The sequence below is a fragment of the Culex quinquefasciatus genome, chromosome 2 (assembly GCF_015732765.1).
Source record: "Culex quinquefasciatus strain JHB chromosome 2, VPISU_Cqui_1.0_pri_paternal, whole genome shotgun sequence".
NCBI classification, from domain to species: domain Eukaryota; kingdom Metazoa; phylum Arthropoda; class Insecta; order Diptera; family Culicidae; genus Culex; species Culex quinquefasciatus.
Genome location: NC_051862.1, coordinates 68,315,337 through 68,339,444, shown reverse-complemented (window position 1 = coordinate 68,339,444; position 24,108 = coordinate 68,315,337). Strand labels below are relative to the sequence as shown.

The 24,108-nt window shown below is 36.4% G+C and overlaps 3 protein-coding genes across 3 annotated transcripts in view; 2 read left to right on the top strand and 1 right to left on the bottom strand.

The window, feature by feature from the left end:
* The first annotated feature begins 2,616 nt into the window (after nt 1-2,616).
* On the top strand, nt 2,617-6,124 carry LOC6052139 (DNA polymerase delta catalytic subunit). Its single transcript, XM_001868418.2, has 3 exons — nt 2,617-2,750; nt 2,813-3,068; nt 3,128-6,124. The coding sequence occupies exons 1-3, from the start codon at nt 2,677-2,679 to the stop codon at nt 6,101-6,103; spliced, it is 3,306 nt and encodes a 1,101-aa protein (XP_001868453.2). The 5' UTR covers nt 2,617-2,676; the 3' UTR covers nt 6,104-6,124.
* A 5,895-nt stretch (nt 6,125-12,019) lies between these two features.
* On the top strand, nt 12,020-12,678 carry LOC6052141 (transmembrane protein 14 homolog). The gene is made up of 2 exons (XM_001868419.2): nt 12,020-12,222; nt 12,305-12,678. Exons 1-2 carry the CDS (start codon nt 12,147-12,149, stop codon nt 12,562-12,564), a joined length of 336 nt encoding a protein of 111 aa, XP_001868454.1. The 5' UTR covers nt 12,020-12,146; the 3' UTR covers nt 12,565-12,678.
* Nucleotides 12,679-18,630: 5,952 nt separating this feature from the next.
* Nucleotides 18,631-24,108, bottom strand: part of LOC6052140 (fatty acyl-CoA reductase wat) — a 68,631-nt gene continuing 63,153 nt past the window's right edge. Inside the window, exons 9-10 of the mRNA XM_001868420.2 lie at nt 19,942-20,199; nt 18,631-19,635 (exon numbers count right to left, since the gene is read on the bottom strand). Coding sequence (XP_001868455.2) covers nt 19,548-19,635; nt 19,942-20,199 — 346 coding nt within the window. The 3' untranslated portion in view covers nt 18,631-19,547. The remainder of the gene's footprint in view (nt 19,636-19,941; nt 20,200-24,108) is intronic.

Sequence of the window (24,108 nt, the reverse complement as noted above, 5' to 3'; positions counted from 1 at the left end):
TAAATTCTTAAATTCTTAAATTCTTAAATTCTTAAATTCTTAAATTCTTAAATTCTTAAATTCTTAAATTCTTAAATTCTTAAATTCTTAAATTCTTAAATTCTTAAATTCTTAAATTCTTAAATTCTTAAATTCTTAAATTCTTAAATTCTTAAATTCTTAAATTCTTAAATTCTTAAATTCTTAAATTCTTAAATTCTTAAATTCTTAAATTCTTAAATTCTTAAATTCTTAAATTCTTAAATTCTTAAATTCAAATTCTTAAATTCTTAAATTCTTAAATTCTTAAATTCTTAAATTCTTAAATTCTTAAATTCTTAAATTCTTAAATTCTTAAATTCTTAAATTCTTAAATTCTTAAATTCTTAAATTCTTAAATTCTTAAATTCTTAAATTCTTAAATTCTTAAATTCTTAAATTCTTAAATTCTTAAATTCTTAAATTCTTAAATTCTTAAATTCTTAAATTCTTAAATTCTTAAATTCTTAAATTCTTAAATTCTTAAATTCTTAAATTCTTAAATTCTTAAATTCTTAAATTCTTAAATTCTTAAATTCTTAAATTCTTAAATTCTTAAATTCTTAAATTCTTAAATTCTTAAATTCTTAAATTCTTAAATTCTTAAATTCTTAAATTCTTAAATTCTTAAATTCTTAAATTCTTAAATTCTTAAATTCTTAAATTCTTAAATTCTTAAATTCTTAAATTCTTAAATTCTTAAATTCTTAAATTCTTAAATTCTTAAATTCTTAAATTCTTAAATTCTTAAATTCTTAAATTCTTAAATTCTTAAATTCTTAAATTCTTAAATTCTTAAATTCTTAAATTCTTAAATTCTTAAATTCTTAAATTCTTAAATTCTTAAATTCTTAAATTCTTAAATTCTTAAATTCTTAAATTCTTAAATTCTTAAATTCTTAAATTCTTAAATTCTTAAATTCTTAAATTCTTAAATTCTTAAATTCTTAAATTCTTAAATTCTTAAATTCTTAAATTCTTAAATTCTTAAATTCTTAAATTCTTAAATTCTTAAATTCTTAAATTCTTAAATTCTTAAATTCTTAAATTCTTAAATTCTTAAATTCTTAAATTCTTAAATTCTTAAATTCTTAAATTCTTAAATTCTTAAATTCTTAAATTCTTAAATTCTTAAATTCTTAAATTCTTAAATTCTTAAATTCTTAAATTCTTAAATTCTTAAATTCTTAAATTCTTAAATTCTTAAATTCTTAAATTCTTAAATTCTTAAATTCTTAAATTCTTAAATTCTTAAATTCTTAAATTCTAAAATTCTTAAATTCTTAAATTCTTAAATTCTTAAATTCTTAAATTCTTAAATTCTTAAATTCTTAAATTCTTAAATTCTTAAATTCTTAAATTCTTAAATTCTTAAATTCTTAAATTCTTAAATTCTTAAATTCTTAAATTCTTAAATTCTTAAATTCTTAAATTCTTAAATTCTTAAATTCTTAAATTCTTAAATTCTTAAATTCTTAAATTCTTAAATTCTTAAATTCTTAAATTCTTAAATTCTTAAATTCTTAAATTCTTAAATTCTTAAATTCTTAAATTCTTAAATTCTTAAATTCTTAAATTCTTAAATTCTTAAATTCTTAAATTCTTAAATTCTTAAATTCTTAAATTCTTAAATTCTTAAATTCTTAAATTCTTAAATTCTTAAATTCTTAAATTCTTAAATTCTTAAATTCTTAAATTCTTAAATTCCTAAATTCCTAAATTCCTAAATTCTTAAATTCTTAAATTCTTAAAATCTTAAAACTTCTTAATTTGGATTTTAGTTTTTTATTAATTTCCAAATTCCTACATGCTGCCATTTTTCCGCCATCCTAAATTTAAAAAAAATGAAAATTTTTTGAGTGATATTCCAGGTTAAAAACTCAAATTATGGGAATTTTTGAAAATAATAATTTTGATGAAAGCTTCGTTTGCGTTATAAAATTTTTGATTTACTAGGGGATTTACACCCTTTCTCAGCCTATTTCTATTATCGGCCTAGCACTTTGATCATGAATTACAGCTTTCACAAAGTGTTTTTGACTGTTCCAAAGTAAATAAGCTTAAATAAAAGTGAGCAAGCAACTCTCCATTGTTAATGTTTCAAACTCGGTTTCAAAAAATGTTGATTTAAAAGCGTGATGAGAATAGATCAATCGGCTTAGAGTGATTAAAATGGGTTTATTTGTCCTTTATTTTCAAATTTTAATGTTTTATGAAATTATAATTACTTTGATTTTTCAATTGTAGCATTGTTCAATATTTGAACTTTTGATGTTCTGAACGAATATTTTTTTAAAATTTAATTTTTTTTGAATTATTGATTTTTAAAAATTTATATTATTGATTTTGTGAATTTTAATATGTCCGTGACGAACGTCATCGGATTTGAATGACTTGGGTTGTACACAATTCTGGGTAGATGGCTTCTACACAAATTTTGTGTATTCCCGAGTTCTGTGTTGAATTTCACACAGATCTGTGTTATCTACATTCAGTGTGCTTGTGAAGTTGCTTGAATTTGTTTTGAACCGCGACTTTTCGCGCTCAAACTTCACTCTCAACACTCGTCAACTTCGCGGACACTCCAAAATTCGCGCAACCGATCCGTTTTTCCAGTGCCTTCTTTCCGGCTCCGATCCCAGTGCAAAACCACCCACAATGAACACCAAACGCAAACCGTTCACCAAACCGGGCGGAGAATCCTCCTCGGCCAGCTTCAACAAGAAACCACGGTAAGTTCCGTTACATCGGATTCCGAACGCACAACGTGATTCTAATCGATTAATTTCTTCAGAACCGGTGGCGGCGACGACGACGAGGAGGACTTTGAGAGCTACTTCGAGGCCGAGCTGGCCAACATGGACGACGAAGCGGACGGCGCCGCCGCGGCTCACTCGATCGGGCAGGGCCCGGAGGCGCAAAACACCTGCGCCAAGTGGAGCCGTCCGAAGCCGCGCGAGTACAACCCGGAGGTGGAGGGGTTGGTGTTCCAGCAGATCGACATCGACCACTACATCGGGCAGCCGGTGCCGGGGATGCCGGGGGCGCAGGTTCGACAGCAACTCTTAGACTAGAACTGGATTGTTTTTGAACGGTTTTTTTTGTTTAGATTGGACCGGTTCCGGTGATGCGGATGTTCGGGATAACGCAGGAGGGCAACTCGGTGTGCGCGCACGTGCACGGCTTTACGCCGTATTTGTACGTGGCGGCGCCGCGTGGTTTTGGGAAGAGTCACCTGGCGGAGTTCCGGACGGCGCTGGACAAGTCGGTGCTGAACGATATGCGGTCGAACAAGGAGAACGTGCAGGAGGCGGTGCTGGACGTGGAGCTGGTCGAGCGGCAGTCGATTATGGGGTATAACGGGGAGGAGAAGTTTAGCTTTATCCGGGTGACGGTGGCGCTGCCGAGGTTGTTGGCCGCGGTGAAGAGGCTGCTGGAGAAGGAGCAGATGATGCCGTCGATGGACTTTCAGGACTGTCGGGTTTATGAGAGTAATATTGACTTTGATATTCGGTTTATGGTCGATACGAACGTGGTCGGATGCAGCTGGATTGAGATTCCCGAGGGGAAGTGGCGGATTAGGAGGAAGGGAAAGGGGTTGGCGTTGGAGACGCGGTGTCAGATTGAGATTGATGTGGCTTATAATGAGTTTATTGCGCACGATCCGGAGGGGGAGTGGAGCAAGGTGGCGCCGTTTAGGATCTTGAGCTTTGACATTGAGTGCGCCGGGCGGAAGGGAATCTTCCCGGAGCCGCAGCACGATCCGGTGATTCAGATCGCCAACATGGTGATTCGGCAGGGCGATCAGGAACCGTTTTTGAGGAACGTGTTCACGCTGAAGAGCTGCGCGCCGATCGTGGGGTCGCAGGTGTTGAGTTACGAGTCGGAACAGGAGCTGCTGGACAAGTGGGCGAGCTTCGTGCGCGAGCTGGATCCGGACATCCTGACCGGGTACAACATCAACAACTTTGACATTCCTTACCTGTTGAATCGCGCGAATCACTTGAAAGTCAAGAACTTTGAATATCTTGGTCGAGTCACGAACATTCGATCGGTGATCAAGGAGACGGTCATTCAGTCGAAGCAGATGGGACGGCGCGAGAACAAGTCGGTCAATTTTGAAGGTCGCGTTCCGTTCGATCTGCTGTTTGTGCTCCTCCGTGACTACAAACTCCGCTCGTACACGCTGAACGCCGTGAGTTACCACTTTCTGCAGGAACAGAAAGAGGACGTCCACCACAGCATCATTACGGATCTGCAGAACGAGAACGAACAAACGCGCCGTCGGTTGGCGATGTACTGCTTGAAGGACGCCTATCTGCCGCTCCGACTGCTGAACAAGCTCATGTGCATCGTCAACTACATGGAAATGGCCCGTGTAACGGGAGTCCCACTTCAGTGTCTCCTCACCCGCGGTCAGCAGATCAAAGTCATGAGTCAGCTCCTCCGCAAGACCAGAAAGTGCGGTTACCTCATCCCGTCCTACCAGAGTTCCGGCTCCGACGAGCAGTACGAAGGCGCCACGGTCATCGAGCCCAAGCGCGGCTACTACGCCGACCCGATCTCCACCCTCGATTTCGCCTCGCTATATCCCAGTATCATGATGGCCCACAACCTCTGCTACACGACCCTCCTCCAGCCCGGCTTCAACAAGGAGAAGCTCGGCCTCACCGACGACCAGATCACGCGAACCCCCGCCAACAACACCTTCGTCAAGGCCTCCGTCCGCAAGGGGATCCTCCCGGAGATCCTCGAATCCCTGCTCGGCGCCCGCAAGCGCGCCAAGGCCGACCTCAAGGTCGAAACCGACCCCTTCAAGCGCTCCGTCCTGGACGGTCGCCAACTCGCGCTCAAAATCTCCGCCAACTCCGTGTACGGCTTCACCGGCGCCCAGGTCGGCAAGCTGCCCTGTCTGGAAATCTCCGGCTCCGTCACCGCGTACGGCCGCACCATGATCGAGCAAACCAAGCAGGAGGTCGAGCAGCGCTACACCGCGGAAAACGGGTACGAAAACGATGCCGTCGTCATCTACGGCGACACCGACTCCGTCATGGTCAACTTTGGCGTCAAATCGCTCGAGCGTAGCATGGAACTGGGTCGCGAAGCCGCCGAATTCGTCAGCGCCAAGTTCGTCAAACCCATCAAGCTCGAGTTCGAAAAGGTCTACTACCCGTACCTCCTGATCAACAAGAAACGCTACGCCGGCCTTTACTTCACCCGCCCCGACAAGTACGACAAAATGGACTGCAAGGGCATCGAAACCGTCCGCCGTGACAACTCGCCCCTCGTCGCCAACATGATGAACTCCTGCCTCCAGAAGCTCCTCATCGAGCGCAACCCGGAAGGCGCCGTCGAGCACGCCAAACAGGTCATCGCCGACCTACTCTGCAACCGCATCGACATCTCCCAGCTCGTCATCACGAAGGAACTCGCCAAAACCGACTACGCCGCCAAGCAGGCCCACGTCGAACTCGCCGCCAAAATGAAGAAACGCGACGCCGGCAGCGCCCCCAAACTCGGCGATCGCGTCCCCTACGTCATCATCAACGCCGCCAAAAACACCCCGGCCTACATGAAAGCGGAAGACCCGATCTACGTCCTCGAGAACTGCGTCCCCATCGACGCCAACTACTACCTCGAGAACCAACTCTCCAAGCCCCTGCTCCGAATCTTCGAACCGATCCTCGGCGATAAAGCCGAATCCATCCTGCTCCGCGGCGATCACACCCGAACCCGCGCCGTCGTCACCTCCAAGGTGGGCGCCCTCGCCGCCTTCACCAAGAAACGGGACGCCTGCCTCGGCTGCAAGGCCCTGCTCCCGGTGGGCTACGAAGGACAGGCCGTCTGTCAGCACTGCAAGCAGAACGAGGCGGCCCTCTACCAGAACGAACTGTCGGCCCAGCGATCGCTCGAGGATCGCTTCTGCCGGCTGTGGACGCAGTGCCAGCGCTGCCAGGGGTCGCTCCACGAGGAGGTCATCTGCACGAGCAGGGATTGCCCGATTTTCTACATGCGCACCAAGATCCGGATGGAGCTGGACACGCAGGAGAAGCGCGTCGGGAGGTTCGGGGTGCCGTCGTGGTGAAAGTGTTCATTTGCTGGTTTTATTACTATTCTGTTTGATTAATAAACGTTGAATCTTAAGTGCAATTTTAGTTATCTTTACTAACTCCCATTCGGCTGTGGGAGGTCCTGTTATGAATTCTAATTGGAGCTGGTCAGAAGATCATTGAAGACGCGGCCGCTACCGGCACTTTCAGGCCAAGGGTGGCAAGAGTGCGTCCACGCGCGGTCCCGTCCGGAATCTGTTCGATTTCCTGGAGTGCAGCTGCTTCGGGTTGGTTCAACCGCTGTAAACCGACTGGATGCAGTACTTTGACTTTGACAAATCGATCGAGCACGAACCGCTGCTCCGGCCGGACAACTTTCAGGAGTTCTGAGTGCGTCAGCGGGCGGAAGCGCAAGGGGAAGACGACTGGCGGTGCTTGCCGCTGGAACCGAAATTACCAGTTTTGAGATATATTGATACAAAAAAATTGGTTCTTTTTTCTGCAAATCGAAACAAATGCACTAACAATGCTATGTTTTTATTTCTTTATGAGGTAATTCCGAACTATTCGGCAAACATTTCAAAATTAACTTTGATCCTAATTTGTTGCTAATTTGTTCCTCGATTTTCTCTGCAACCTTTGGATGTTCCAACGATATTATTTACTTGTTGAAAAGCTTCTTTGAGGCTTTTCTGGGATGAGGCTTCTTCAAATTCAGATCTAGAGTTGGGATGAAAGAAAACGTATAAATATATTTTAAAATTTCACAGAAAAATAATCACTGAATATCTAAATTATCCTTAAAAAAATTTTGATCGAAAAAAACCCTCAAAAACAACGAAAAAAAACTTTCACTTTTTAAACACAATCAAATTTTCACTCTTCCTGTCAACCAAACGACTCGCGCTTCGCAACGCCTACCGCGACCGAAGCTCCGCCCCTCCGGCCAAACTTCGCTTGCGCGAGCCGAGCCGAACGCCAAACAAACCAGTCGTGTGCATGCGCGTAGCAACCGTAGCAACCCGACAACGTAGCAACCGTAGCAATAAACAACGCGAAAAGTTATAAATAGGGGTGGCTACCCAGCAACCGGCAATTGAGTCCAACTGATCATCATGAACGGAGGTATGCTGCTCAAATTTTTCCGAATAATTTTTCGGTCTTTTTTTCAGGCCCAAATGGACTCGAATTTCACTCCGGACCATGATCCGGATGTAGAAATGACAAATATAAGGAATAATTACCTCGATGTGGCCACTGAGGCCACCGTTCAAGAATGGTTCGGAATTATTAACGAAATTCGCCGGAATTCGGTGCTTCCGGGGCCGAGATCGCTTGCGGAACTAGCTTTCGCGGCGATTTCGGTCCCGGAACCACTGGCAGGTATCAGAATTCGTATTTTTGAACCGACTGTGGTGTTTCCGGGACCGAAACCGCTGGCGGAATTAGCCTACGATGCGATCCCGGTTCCGGAATCATCGTCGGATGACTTGAGCAACTTTTTCGAACAATCTGCGGTGGGTCTGGCAACGGATCCACTGGCAGTTCCAAATTCAATGTGTAATTATTTTAATTCAAATCTTTCGGACGAATCTGTGGTGGATCCGACTACGTCGGGTTCACCATCGGATAATCAAATTCAAAGTGTAATTATTGATTTGGATCCAACTGCGGCAGTTCCCAATACGGAATTGCCAGCAGAACCAAATTTCAAAGTTAATGTAGATTGCAAATATTTTTGGTGTTACGATTGTCGCAGTCCCAGGAACAGTTTACCCTGGACCTTGAGACTGCGATATTCCAAATTTTCAATGATTTCTAGATATTTTTCTTTTATTTTCGTTTGTATTTTAGTTGCGTTCTTGTTTGTTTTTAGTTTCTTTTAGTTAAATTTTCTTCTCTTCAATTGAATTTTGGACCAACTTCAAAATTTTGTAGTGACCTTTTAGTTTGTAGAAGCGACCTGAGTACAGTTTGTTTGGATATTTGCACATATGTGGAACTTTAGGTTCAAAAACGAGGACAGGACAGGTGCTGCCTCTCGCGGTGGAGAGCTACAACTTTTCTACCAGTTTTTATGGCAGTTTTGCACACCGATGGGTCGTCCATAGAGCGTGTAGTAAGAATATTTTGAATTTTATAAAATTATTAAAAGTAGCAAGTTATGTATTTTTAGTTTTGGATAACAGCATGTATTTCCATCCAGCACATAATGTTGACTCATCGGCACTTTGGCGTGCAATTTAACTTCATCATTTTTGACTGAACCCTTGTAATAAAACTCGGAAACTTTTAAAGGGCCTTGGGCGTCATCTATAAAGTATGTCACGCTAAAATCGTCCAAAAATTACCCCCTCTCTCCTATGTCACACTTTGTCAAGCTGGCTCCATTATGTAACCTATGTGTTTTTCTTTTCCTACTTATTTACTTAAAACCAAATTTTAATTTTCTAGTAAGTTTCCTTATATTCAACTTTTTTAAAAGTTACTCAAACGACTCAGTCGGGACCGTGGTGTAGGGGTCAACGAGAACGCCAAGGCAATGCTGTAGAGCGAATAATTTGATTTTATTTTTCAAACGACAACATCCCATTTTTCGTTAAATTTTTTAATTATTATTTTTTTACAAAATTTTGATTGATTTGTAGAATGTCATTTAATCGTAAACAGATACCGGCTACATGAAATATGCATTGACCCCTCATCCGATCACAACTGGTATACTGAGAAGATGCCTCAAGTAAACAAAATCGCAGCATGCCATGATTTTTCTTCTCGCGCGCCTCTCGTGTCAGCCGTTTGTTTTTGCAATTTTTTTACTTTTCATGCTCCAAAATGCCGGAAAAATCTGTGCAGTTAAAAATTGCATGTTCAATAATCATGGCTCATCATTCTATTCGTTTGGGAATAGGTATTTAGCTAGTGCTGGTAAAATGGTTTGCATTCTGTGACATCGAACAAAAATATGGGAGGTCGTCTTCCTCCCATCCCCCATTCGCAACTTCAAAATCTGCTCCTTTCATGCTTAAAACCACGATTTATCAACCCATAAATGAAATCACGAGGGTGAGCAAGCTTTAACTGTTGAAGAAGAGCATAAAAAATGAAGTGTTGCCAAAGAAATCGCGTCACTAAAGCTACATAATCTCCACAAATCGATCATGTTTGAAAACATTACTTGAATTACGCAGAATTGGTAGATAAAATGAAAACAAGGTCTGTCTGTCAATCTGCGAGTGGTATAAGAGATTCAAATTTGAGAGTTGTTTATGCTGAGTAGGCTGTGACTAGCTTGGACAAATTTACACTATACCAGCGACAGAACTCAACAATCGTCACACTTTTTGGGCTAACAGGATGTATGGAGTTCCAACCATGTGATATTTGGTTGATTTTTCACTTAAATTTGTGCATTTCAATACGATCTTTGAAAAATATTTGAAAAAGCTAAAGCCAACTTGGTAGATTTTCTTTTTTGCTTTCGAAAACAACCAATTTTGAGCTCTTTCTGTATGGTGTGAAACCCATATCAGACTATAAACGAAAATTTAAGTCAAAATTAAGTTGCTTATCAAAATTAAAAGTTAAATTTTCTGTACGGTGTAAAACCCGTTATCAGACTGTAAACGATTTCATTTAGATTTTTCAAAAAAGAAAATCTTCCAATTTGGTTTGCAAACAAAATTTAAAATTTTTGTGTTGATCTGTGCAAATTTAAGTGAAAAATCGGCCTTCAAAATTTGTTAGGACTCTTTTAAGTAAGGAGTCCACATCAGAAAGCTCCCCTTTTAGTTAAGTGTTGAGCTTTTTGGTGTGGGGGTGTGTGGTGGGCCAGTGCTCAGGTCGCGAAGAAAATTATTTTTAGATTGTAATTTTGTTTGATCTTTACATTGAATTGAAAAATAGTTTCTTTACAGAAGTGAAGAAGCGATTGAAGTTTATCAGATTAACCCGATCGACTGTTCCAGGCATAATTTTTGAATCATGTTTTAATGATTTTTGAAAAATCGCTTACCAAGACGACCCAGTCCAGTTCAGGAAGTGGCTAGTGGACTGTATGAGAAGCGAAACTACTTCCTTCCGGATTGATCGTGATCAGGTCAAGCGGGGTCGTGCGATCAGTTGGCAAATGTGGCGTTTATTGAAAAGAGAGCTTATCAAGGTTCGATCGGAGTTTTATAGACCAGAGACTTCTATCCAGAGCAATGGGGATTATGACGAACAATAGCAGTGTGATCTCGAGTGTGATCGAGATCTTCTTGGGGCCGTGCGCACAGTCTGGAGCAAAACAGAGTCGAAGCCTCTGTCGAAGCATTGGGCCGTGTGTAAAGCTGAGTACAGAATGGGGTCCTTATGGAAGTTTCAATTTCGGCCCCAACAACATTGATAGTGCAATAGGATCCTAAACTAGGTTGATCAACACGCACAAAAATTGTGTAAGTTTGAAACAACAAAACAGTTTATTACAAACAACTATCACGGTTAATAAGCACCACAAACACATTTTAATATTTTAATAATCACCGTTTCTCGGTTCTACTAACATTTTGCCGGTTTGACAAACAAGTTTGTTATTTGAAACTAAACTCGTTTAAACGTGTAAGGAAAATTAACAGTGTTTTTACTCCAACCTCAACATCAAGATGGCCGAAGTGAAAAAGGTGGAATTCTAAGGATTTTTACTGAATAGGTTAGTATCTAGTTAGTTAGTTATTCGATTTATAATCAAACCTTATATTTTCCTTTTCCAGTAATTGTTCATTCCATATAATAAGGCTGGTGGATTTTTTTCCAGGTATAATCAGGTAAAAGCTATGTCGTTTTATTTTCTTGAGGAGTTTGATTTTTCAGAAGTTTCAGTTTCAGATAACATTCTCCATGTCTCCAGCAGCTGATGTTTCTATTTGGTGTCCAGCAAAAATGCCTGTCAAATGTGTGTGATGCATTTATATGAGTTGAAAATGTGGAAATAAATGTCACCAAAAGAAGCTTTTATTTAATATAAAAAAAAAAAACAAAAAAAAGAAGAGCCTACCCCGGTTTTTTATTTTCACAAAAATAATCTTTGAATCAACAATCACGTTTGTTAAATCATCCCAAATGTTTATTGTATTTACAAACATGTCAGGCCGTGGCAATGACAAACATGTTTGTTGAAACCACAAACATGTTAAGTTGAATTTGGCAAACATGTTTGCCGGCTTTGAGACGACAATCGTGTTTAGCAGCTGTACCCAACATTTTGCCAAGTTCACAATCAGATTTTTCTGCGTGAATGAAAAATGTTGTCTTGGCGTTTTACCTGTTTGCATTAAAATAAATAAAAAAATGTAAAAATAACAAAAATGGTTTTGAGGCTAGTTTTGAGGCGTGTTTTTTTTACCATTGAACATAATAATACAAAGAGCTTCAAGACCCTATTCTCAAGTATAGAGCTTTATGACGTTTCGCCTACGCACACTAGCACACCATTTGGGTTTTGCTGCCTGACAAAATTTAACCTCAATTTATTTTCGTGTACGTACACGCAATACATACACACGTAGATTACTCTATGAACACCACTGCGAAAAAGGCGTCGTATATATTTTTGATTGTGTCCTTTTGTCTATGATAACGGGTGTGAAGTTGCCTGTGCACGTGTGAAGTTTGATTCACTTTCAACTTGTCTCGTTCAAAAATGCGCGCGATTCACATAAACAAAGATTTTAAGTCATTATTTTGCAATCAAATTAGTTAGATGCAAGTGATACTTGGTTTGTGAGTGGTTGTTCATAATTTTCAGTGAATTCTGGTGAAAAAAATTGTTCTAAAGGTTTGAATCTTAGTAAATTTTTCATCTTTTTTCGGTGAGTACAATTTGTTCCATGTTTCAAAACGTTCCTCAGAAAGTGTTTCGTGCCGTTCCTCCAACACATTCCGCTGTCAAACTGTTTTTGTCTCCTGTTGTTGTTTTATTTACATTCACTCTGCCGAATCATCCTCGCTTGTTTCGTGTGTTTCTCGAGCATTCGCCGGATTTGTTTTGCATTTTTTGTGCGTGTCTTATCGATTGTGCAACCTTCAAGAGCTGATAAAATGCCGGCCGACATCCTAGGATTTGCTTACGCTGCCACCGTGGCCGCCGGAGGAATTTTGGGCTACGTTAAAGCTAGTAAGTTGGGCCATTTCCGAGGCAACTTTCTCTTTTTGTGCATAATCCCACTTTCATTAACCGTTCTTCTACCTTCAAAAAGGTTCCGTTCCCTCATTGGCAGCCGGATTGACCTTCGGAGCCATTCTCGGCTATGGCGCCCTGCTGACGTCGCAGGATCCGCCGCGGCCACTGCTGCAGGTGGGCACCTCGATGGTCCTCGCCGGTATGATGGGCGCCCGGTGGGCTCGGTCGGGCAAGTTTATGCCGCCGGGAATCGTGTGTGTGCTGTCTTGTGCCATTTTGGCCCGGGGACTGCTGTACCACAACCGTTATCTGCCGTTGATCGGCAAGACCGAGTAGAGCTCGCCGTGAGAGTTCCAGATGATTCCAGTTTTTGTGTGGGATAATGGGTTTAAAATAGTGGACTTTTATTCTAGCATGGTACAATAAAGTATTTTTAAATTAAAAAGCTTACTTTTTTGGTTTGGTTATTTGGTAGAGAAACTCCAATGATTAATTAAGGTCGTAGATGGTGTCATTCACTCTTGGGTCATCAATGACTGGTTCTGGATATACTGCCGTTCTACGCATAATTGTCCCATGTAAGTTTTGGACGATTTTGACTTTTTTACATTTTTGAGTATAGTTTCACATATACTTTAAGAAAAAACACATAACATCTGGTACTTTATTCGGAAACTCATTAAAAACAACACCAAGTCTGTTTGTCCCATCGCTAAACTTCTACGCATAATTGTCCCACCAAGTACTTTCTTATACGAAATCATTAGTTTTATGAAACATTATTCCTTGTTTGCCTGTTGTATAGCAAGAGGATCACAAATAAGGGTGATAAACTGCTAACTGGGGTGTCTAGGGACACATAGGGCGAATAGCAACCCACGGGACAATTATGCGTAGAAACACAGAAATCGGTCGAAAAATTTCAATCGCGTTTTTCTCAGTTGCACTTTTTTGAACATGGGACAATTATGCGTAGAACGGCAGTATAGAGCTTAGAAATCTGGAGCAACGTTTGAAAGGGGCGGTGCGACCTTGCTCTTATCGCCTTTCAAAGACAATCTCATGGGAAATTGGACGAGCTTTCCGGTAAAAACATTTTTGCAATTCCGTCGTGAAACTACTTACTTTTCCTGTCATTCTTGTACGACGAAATAGCCTACTTTTCTGTACCAAAAATAACAGAATCGAATAGCAACACTTTTCAAAATAAATGCTGAAAAGTTCTACTTTTCAGCACTGAAATGGGTGCTGAAAAGTTGAACTTTTCAGCACTTGTTTCGAAAAGTAACACTTTTCAACATTTTTTTGATTTAAACGATTTATTGACAAAATACATGAAAATTTTACTTAAAATTTCACTCAATGGGTGTTTTTCGGAATTGCAAAAAATGTTGTATGGAACTTGTTGCAAAACTTGATTTTTTCAGCACTCTTCGTATTTATCCAACACGGTGAACCTCGTTGGATAAATGCAGAGTGGTTACAGCTTTCCCAAAATCAAATCCGCGAAAACCGCGCCGAGCTTTTTCAAATCCGCGAAATCCGCGCCATACATTTTTTCGCGAAATTTCAAAACAATTCAGTGTTTTTAAATACTAATTAGGTATAAGATTCAAAATCACTTTTATCAAACAAGTTTGCAAACGCATTTCTTTATTGTATGTTATTTTGTAAGAACTATTTGAAAAATTATAAATTATGTTTTACAAAGAGAAATTTGTGAAATAGATTTCGGGTTTACATATCAAATATCAAGAAATAAACATTGAATATATAAAATAAATATTTGGGTAAAACAAACATTTTTTTTTAATTCTATTATATTTTATTTAAATTTATATTGCATCTTTCATTTAATTTGGTAGGTTGCCAGAAATGATTAGTTCTGAAGGTTAATTTTGCAGCAAAATGTGAAACGTGTTGTTGATATATTTTATATTTATTTTACAAATTAGATTAACCAGCTCCCCATGGAAAAATTTATATCGCGAGTCATTTTTGCGCAAATAAAAGCAAATCATGTAAAAGCTTAAAAATCCGAACCTAACGAAAATAAAAAATTGCCTGACTTAAATAAGTTAATACCGCTAAACAGCGATGGCATTGTTAAGATTTCGAGTACAAATATTTTTCAACTGGTTAGGTTTGTCTTAACATTTATATTTGAAAAAAAAAAATATACTGGGTTAGTCAGTAATGCTTTTCCCAAAAAGTTTATTTGCCATAGTATTTTATGATTTACAGTTCAGACTCGATTATTCGAAGGTTTGTATGGGACTTCGGATAATCGAATCACGAACAAAAAAATAAAAAAAAATATAAAAATTGAAATTACGATGCCTAGGTATCAACATTTGGATGAAAAAAGTGTTTTAAAATGCATTTTACAGGCATACAGTTGCTTTCCAATCATTAGTTTCAAAAATATCGAGATATTGACGGAATTTTTTTTTCGCAAAAAAAAACTTTTCCCTGATTATTCAGGCCAACTTTGAAGGGGGGGATTCGATTATCCGAAGTTATATTTTTCCGAGGCCTTCGGATAATCGAGTCTGGACTGTATACTAACAGTGATTCTTCAAAACTTCTGATTGAAAATGTGTAAAATAAATTGTCTACGTCAAATGTGTTTATACCATTGTATCTTCGCACTTAACTTATGAAAAACGAACAATTAATTTGTTTTTTTGGGCATCTTGTTTTAACATTAAATACAATTAATTTAAAATGGAGTTTCAGAATATAAAATGTTACAATTTAGGTGAAATTTCATCGGATAAAAGATTTCTTGAATATTACCTATTGCTATTGAAACAATGTTTTAAACTTAAACAACTACATTTGTTCTCATGAAAACGCATATAAACATGCATGTATTGAAATTTTAAAAAAATGTCACAAAGAATTCGAAAATGTCTTGGAAAATTTAGTCTTTCTGATTCAATCTGATTTTAATTTCAAATATAAATTAAAATCCTTTTTATTTAATTCAAATAAGCTGTGAAAGACTTGACTTCTATTTAACAATTTTATCAAATTAAAATAATTTCTATTTATAACATATTTTTTCTAAAATAAATTACTAATCGTAAACCATTTTATGGCTGGAATCAGAGTGAGGTTATTTTTAATAACTATTTTTGAATAATAAATACACTCCATTATGTCTAAAATGAAAATAAAACTTTCACGATCGCTTCAGAAAATAAACTAACATGTCAGTTTTGTCTCACGACTGTGGGGCGATATTAAGACAACAAAAAATCATTTTACAGGTATTCAAAAGACCTTTAATTTTGTATCTCATGATTTATGGTCGAATACTATTATCCAAAAAACTATCCGATCCGTTACATTTTTATTCTTAATTCTATTTTGGGTTCCTCAAATATTTTTATCCAAATAATTCTCAGTTCTGATACGATTTTCGTACATCTCTTTTGATTTGGTTAGATTAAATCAAAAGTTTAATCAGATCAAACTTTGTTGATTCTAATTTTTTTCAACATTGCGATTAATGACCAGCCTTTAGCAAAATTAAAAAAAGGCTTAGAATTTTGTTTTTGATTTTTCTGTTATTGTTCTTTTTTGCTTTTTACCATTTTTTTTAATATAGCTTGAGCCAACAAGATTGAGTCGAATAAGGTACACTAGAAATTTAAAATGTATTATTCTGATCATTTTTCATAAACATTGATTATATTTTCAAATAACATTATTGTAGCTATGAAACGAATCTAACAATTATTGAATAACATATTGACAAAAAATCTTGCAAAATTTTCGATATTGATATTTGAAATAGTCAAAAATACTCAATTTCTAATCAAGACATGATCAGGCACTTTATACGAATTAAATTAAACAAAAAAATGTATTGAATAAAAAAATATTTTTCAGTTTTGTAAATCCGCGAAATCCGCGCCATCGCTGACTGAATCCGCGCGAAATCCGCGAAAATCGCGAAAGATTAACCACCCTGTAAATGTACGACTCGTGCTGAAAAAATCCTCTTTTTGCAACTTGTTGCATAAACTACTATTTCGAGACTGAAAAATCAAGTCTGTCATATAGAACCAAAAACCATCAAAAACCTTATTTTTTCAACATTTTTATTTTTAAAACCGCTATAACTTCACATGGTTTGGACTTAGGATAGTGGTAAATATGGAGACTTTAATGTAAAATTGTCTAGAGAATCAATTCCCGCATTCCCTTTTTTTAATTTTAAAGTACTTTACAAAAAACAGTTTTAGTAAATGATTTTTGTATTTTTTTAGGAGAGTTGCTCCATCCTGCACTTTTCATGAGTCTTTTTGTGACATATCAGGCTATTGTCACAAAAATTTTAACGAAAAAAAATCGAGGGCTTACCTTCAAATTTGACTTTTAAACTTAAAAATCAAAAAATCTCATAAAAGCTGCGTGTTTTTTTCTTTCAGTGTACACAGAAAAAAAAATCGTGGTAATATTACATCTGGGAAGGGGTACATCTTTTATGTCAGAAAAAAGGTGTAATTTTACCTCTGGAAATGTGTAATTTTACCACTTTTCTGGTGTAATGTCACTTTTTCAGTCTAAAATGAGGTAAAATTACATCATAAAAGATGTAATATTCAACCTTCCAAAATTACAGCTTCCAAATTTACATTATTTTTTTCTGTGTATTTTTTTCAAAAAGCCCGTCAAATTTCCTACAAGTTTGTCTTTGACCACTTTTTGATACGATGCAACGGCTTCGAGATACAGTAATTTTTAAATTTCGAATTACATATTACAATTACGCCCTTCTCAAAAGTCATTATCGAGTGAAACTGGCTCCATATACACAAAAATGGCTAACTTAAGCGTTTACGAAGTTTCATTGAAATCGGAGAGGCTCCGGTACAACCGATTCCCTATTAGACATGGAATTGCTCTATTATGAAAAAAAAAAGTATTCCAAGATTTTGATGTCTATCGATTCCTTACATCATAACGCACCTCTGACGGCTGTATCTCAAATACTACATCAGTAAACCTTCTAAAACTTGTCCCAGAGATACCTGATAGTCATATGAAGCAAAATCCATCATTATCTTGAAAGGCATATTTATTAAAGTGTTGTTATTGTATGGATTTTATAGATTTTTTTTTTAGAAAAAGACGGGAATAACATTTTAAAATGGCTGTATCTCTAGAACTACATCAGGAAACCTTCTGAAACTTGTCACAGAGATACTTGATAGTCATATGAAGCAAAATTCCAAAGTTTTTTTTTTTAAGGACCAATAAACTATTGTTTTTCATATGTTTATAGGACCTAATAAAAAAAAAACTCTAGAATTCATCATTATCTTCACGCAGAAAAATAAGGCATATTTGAATCAACAAAACATTTTGTTGATTTGAAAAGCAAGATTTTTGTTGAATCAACGCTGTTATATTATGCGTCATTTGTGTAAGACCCCCAAACGTAGTTTGTGAACATCCCCTGAAACGTCATTCATGACAGCCATTCATCGGGTGATCGGGTCGCTCATTCAGTGCTTGAGTGTGCAAGAGCCAAGACGTACAATAAATCGCTGTTTTATTTAGTAAACCGGTCTCTTCTTTGGCTAATCACACCTACTAAAACAAACGCTAAACGTCAAAGTAACTTTTTCAAAACAACAAAAGTTTTTTTTGTGGAATTGAGAAAACCAAGGTTTGTTCCAACGCAAAATCGGCGTTGATTATATTCAACAACATTTTTGTTGAATCAAATCTCGTACAGGCTGATCGTACACAATATTTTTCTGCGTGTTGAAAGGCATATACACCCTTACCAAAAATCATGATTTTTTGAGTTCCAAATCCCACTTTTCATACGAATTTTTCAGTTCAACCCATATAACCATTTTTATGGTTGTAGTACCTGAACTCGAAAAATCGTATGAAAAGTGGGATTTGGAACTCAAAAAATCATGATTTTTGGTAAGGGTGTAGTTTAAAGTGCTGAAATTGTATTGATTTTATAGATTTTTTTTTAGAAAAAGACGGAAACAACATTTGCAAATGGCTGGAAAACTCATGACTCATGAGTCATGAGTACTCAAATTTCAATGTTTTCTATTCTTTCAAAAGTTTTTTGAGAAAACTTTGAAATAAAACACAAAAATAAGAACCTTTTTTTCGACATTATTAAATAATGTCGAGTTAAGAATATTTTTTTTTCTTAATTCGACCTTTTGTTGATGTTCGACCGTACCTTCAACATGGATTGTCACAAAATTAAGACCCTCTTACCCCTCCGCTATTCTTGGACGTAATTTTCGAACGAACCCCTTTGTCTTACATTCTTTTTTGAATTAATATTAAAAATTCTCTGTATTCTCATTTCTACGGTGGATAAGTGGATGAGTGATAAATGAAACGCGTCACTTTTACTCTCTAAACTTTATTTATTCGATCATTTTCTTACAAAATATTTTTTACAAAAATCGTTCAAAAAAACCGGAACGATCCTTCCGATTCAGCTCTACACTCTCGTTCTCATTGAGAGAAGCGCCTTCAGCAGAGAAAAACCTTTTGTTTTTTTTTTGTTTGTATTATGTAATGTGTGTGTGTTAGCACTAAATAAACCTTGTGTCCATGTTTTACTCACTTAAAAAGCTAGGCACTTGCACTGAAACAAAAAAAAAAGTAAAGATGATACCCACACTCTACAGGTATTTTGTTATGCTTGTAATCTATGTGATTGGTTTCACATGTTTAGAAGTAAAAAAATATCTCACCTTACACTAATTGAGCTTAACTTAGCGGAATGACACAGACAAAATAAATTGACGAAAAACATTTCTGAAACTTTGTATGATATATTAATTCGGAAAAATGTTGTCACACTGAAACAAAAATCTGTTCTTTTCCCTCAAATTGGAAAACCTAACAAAAGTTGCCTTTCCTTAACTTGTGTGACAAAAAACCAAACTTTATGAATGCATCATTCTGTCTTGTAATGTTTTGTTTGTATGTGTTTGTTCTCTTCTTTTGTTCGAACCTTTTACCTTTTATAAAAAATACTACTTGTCGAAAAATAAGTAAAGCTAACAATTAAATCTTTGAAATTGTTTCTTTCTCCCTCCTTTTTTCTCTCTCTTGTTCTGGTGCATTTCCCGGGCGATCCCGGGAGGGGGAAGGGGGTGGTACGGATGGCTTTGATATTCATTTGTTGATTTTTTTCTTTTTCTTCTTCTTCGGAATAAGAATTCTGGGGGGTTTTGTTGTTTGATCTCGATGAAGAGAGTGATGGTGGCATGATGATCCCTTAAGGAGGTTCTAAAGGGTACGAAAGCGCGCGCTTAACTCAGGAAGCCCCAAATCGAAAAGACCAGCTTGTACATCACAAACAGCACAAGTACCTTGACTGCTTGGTGCAGCCAGTATAGACTGTGGGAGAAATGGAAGAAAAATGGATTAAAATCATGATAATTTTCAAACAAATAACACAGAAAATCAGACGTTTTGGCTAGCGCATCTATAACACTAGCGCAATCTGGCGAGAATTATTCTAAACTCTTACGAACATTCTCACAGACACTTAACCAGGTAAGCAAAGGAGAAATGTCAAAACAACGCCACTTTTCGTGGGTGCGAGCTTACGCCAAACTAACTGGCATTTGAATTGACAGTTTTTTCTTCAATCATTTCAATTTAAATGCCACAAAAATGTGATCACAATCACGTGACCCTTACCGATTCCATCGTACGAGAGCTTCCGGGACGGTTTCCAGCGGGTCGCGCAGCAGGTACTGCCGGATGCCGCAGAAGTACTGCTCCAGGAAGAAGTCCCAGTTGATCTGGCGCATGTCGAAGAAGAACAGCTTCTGGTCGGCGTTCGAGAGCCGCCGCCACAGCGCGTTCATGTTCTCCATCTTAAAGTCCCACTGGCGCATCGAGAAGTACTCGATCACGGCCATGAAGCGGTGAATCTTCTTGTACGTGCGCAGGAGTCTGGAAAAGAGGGAAAAGAAAAGAATTTAGTTTAATTTTCATATTTGAAGATTGAAAGTCGATTTCTATTCAATATACTAATATTTTAAAAACATTATTTAGAATTTTAATAATGTTTAGGCTTCCGATAATTTAGCATTTAGGTTAAAATTACGTTCTAACCAGAGCTCAGAAATATTTACTTGAAATGAAAATGACGATGTGTAAAATGCTTCTACAAACAACATGTAGAATCCGAAATTACCGAATTACCGAAACAACATGTAGAAAATCATGAATTCTGAAGCATTCTGATTTAATTGTTTTTCAAAAACAAACATGGCCGAAAATTTAACGACCAGGAATGATACCTTTCAGACCCTATCATTTGATTTATTTATGCTTTTTACATTTTAACAGTACCTACATTTATAAATTTTGCTTTTTTTGACTTTTATTTTATTGATTTGTCGTTTGTCGCAGAGATTAGTTAAAATTCAGCTAAAATTTTTAAACATTGTCTAATGAAGTGAAGCATCACAAATTTTGATTTTTCACTTTATTTTGATTATTTTTATTTTGAAATTAAATGAATAAGGTTTAAAAAAAGATTTATACAGTGCTTGTTCGGTAACTGGGCTAAGAACGTAGCCCAGTCACCGAATGCTGCTCGCTAACTGGACTGAACGATAAATAAAGAGGGGCCCACCGATACATAATATTTTCCTGATGATATATCGTCAGTTGTGTGCTATCTTGTGACAACGACCATTTAGTACTTTTCAAGAAAATCGATTTTTACAGTTTGTTGGTAAATAATTACAAAACTATGAATGATAGAGCCAAATTTTTTGAAGCAATCGGTTCGTATACTATCGCTTAACAAACGCTCCAAGTTTCAACTAATTTGGTTACACCAGTTAAAAGATACACACGGAGAGACCGTGCCCAGAAATTTTAACAATTAAAATTGTTGATTTTACTTTCGTAAATTTTAACAAAAACGTACTTGTCACTGCCAATTTTCAGTTAAATTAACCAAAATTTAGTAATAATTTAATAACCTGTTTGTTGAAAATGCTAAAGGCAAAAAGCTAACAGATTTCCCGAACTCGAATGAACGTGCTCGACTGTTAGCTTTGGTTTTAGGAAAATCAAAAATTTTGTTGGTTGAATATAATTTACATTTGGTTGAATATTTAAAAGATGAACTTGGGTTTGTTTACGTCTGTCATTTGAAGTCAGGATTCGAACAGGGCGGTCGAATTGTTGAGTTTGTGTTGTTAATTGAAGTGAGAGGATGTGAAAGGTGAAAATTAAACTATTTAGCTAATGTTGAAGTGGCAAATCAAAGTGTTGCAACTGGGGAGGTGGAATTGGTGAGTAGGTTTGTAGATGATTTCTTTGCAGGTGATAAACTATGACGAGCAAGAGAATGACCTTCGCCATGAGGACCTCTAATGCGAGTGAGTTGAACACGTTATAAGAATGTTTGATGGAACGAGAGGGAAATAGAAGGGAAAGGCTCTTCACGGATAAAGCAGCCCGGGCAAATTTAACAAAATGTTGGTTAATCCAAGTAAGTATGGGTTTATTGTTCCACAATAATTTATCTAATGGGATTCTTATTAGAAAACTGAATCATTAAAAAGCTTTGTGCTTACGACGGAAAAAATCTTAATGAACCATTATTTTTTTTTCAGAATCATCAATAATAAAATACATAGGAATGCGTACACATGACAACATAAAAAATAGAGATGAAGTAAAATATAAAAAATAAAAATATATAAAATATATAAAAGAAGATAATTATTATCTTGAAAGTTTTGTTGCAATACGACTGCTAAGTAAAACTAAAAATATTTTTTTCAGGAATCGGAGTACGTTGAATAAATTTAATCAAATGCAATGAAAGTTTGCTGCCAAAAGTAATTGTTAAATTAATGCAACCTTGGTAAGTAGCATTATTGATATTTCTTCTTGCCTCAATATAATTACATTTATTTACGTTCCTTTTTTTCAGTTTATAGCCGAAATTAAGAATTTTGTATTAAATTACTAATACATTTCACATGTCTATTTGCAGCAAAAGGTTCACTTTAGTGAAAATTCTGTGTCCAACCACAATGAAAATAAGTAAACCAACTAAACCTGAGACCATTGTAGATGATGATGACTTATCGGATGATTTCACAGTGATGGTAAGTGGATACAACACTTAATTTTATACAACATAATAAAAATATAAGCTTAAAACTTGGTGAAAATTTTGCTCGGTTTATATTTTTAAGGAATTCACGAGAAATTAAACATCTTTTTTAAATATGTTCAACAAAATTTGTAAAATGTTTTTAATAATTTTTTTAGATTTATGCAACGTAATTTTTTTAAACATTAATCAAACTTTACATATTTTATAATAACAGTTAGTAAAAAGTTTTGTTTTTATGCTTTTTAACAGTAATTTAATAACTTCATGCTAAAAAAACAAATTAGTACAAAACGTTAAATTTTTAGGCAGAATAAATGCGAAAATAAAAACACTCAGCATTAATTTGTGAGGCATTATTACAAAATTTACCGCAAATTCAATAAAAATATTGCTAACAACAGCTAATTATTGACTACATGTACGAATATTTTTCTGTTTTCAAGTAAGACAATAGTTAAAATATACCTAGAAATTCGGCCCAGCCCAGATAATTAAAAAAAAATTATCAACACTTACATAAATATTGTCTAATTAAGAAATGTTTTGTTATAAACCACTAATAATTTGCTGCATGCAAAAATATTTCGGTTGATACAACGAAAAAAAATTGTTGAAAAATAGTTGAAAAACATTTCCCAGCCTGTTTTTAACAGAATATTCAACAATATTTCAGTTGAAAACAAGAAATTTTTAGTTAATTTTCTGAAAAAAATATTCTAGCAGTCGACTGCTAGAATTTTTTTCGGCCGTTTAACCAAAAAAAATTGCAATTCCAAGTATTTTTTTAGTTAATTTTAATTACCGGTGGTCAGCAATTTCGGGTTAACAAAATCAACAATCGATTGTTGAAAAAAAGCTGTGTAAAAAATTAACCCATACTTTTAGTTAAATTAACCAAGATTTTCTTAGATTTGCCCCTGCCGGTCTCTCCGTGCAGTAAATAATGTAAACAAAAATCTGAAAAGCACGTGTCACAAGTGTGTTTCGAAAGTAAAATTGTACTAAGTGTCACAAGTGTGCACAGAATTCCCATACAAACTAAAATAGGCTTAAATCAATAGTTTAACCGACTTAATCAGTATATTTTCAAAAACAAATGGTTGCATTGCTTTTAGAAAGTATGTGTGTACATAAATTTGTGAAAAACAAGAAAAATTTTCCACATTTTCCAACAACATGTATGACGTGTCACAAGTGTGCACGATCATTTTGATGATAAATTGGTCTATGTCACAAGTGTGTATTGCGATATCCGGGAAACGGAAGCGAGTTTCCAAAATCGGGTTAAAGCATCTTGTAGCGTTTGTTAAGTATAGCAAAACGTCATCATTAACTCATTTTCGACCAAATTGGTCTATGTCACAAGATAGCACACAGCTGACGATATAAAAATAAAAATTAATCAAATTTATTTACAATGCTTACTTTTCATATTTCTTTAATTGTGACTTGAAATGAAATAAAATTTTGAAAAAAGTTTTTTTTTTTATTGAACATGATTATTGCATCCATTAACCCCTCGGTCATGGTGTGTCTTTTGAGCGCGTTTTTGACGGTGTTTTTTTTTTTAACTTTCGCCGACGGCCATGGCGGCGGCCGCGACGGCGGAGAGTGAGTGGACGGAGCATAGAACCGAGGATGGAAGGCCGTTCTACTGGAACGCGGCCATGAAGAAAAGTGTGTGGGAGAAACCGGACGGGTTCCAACCCAAAACG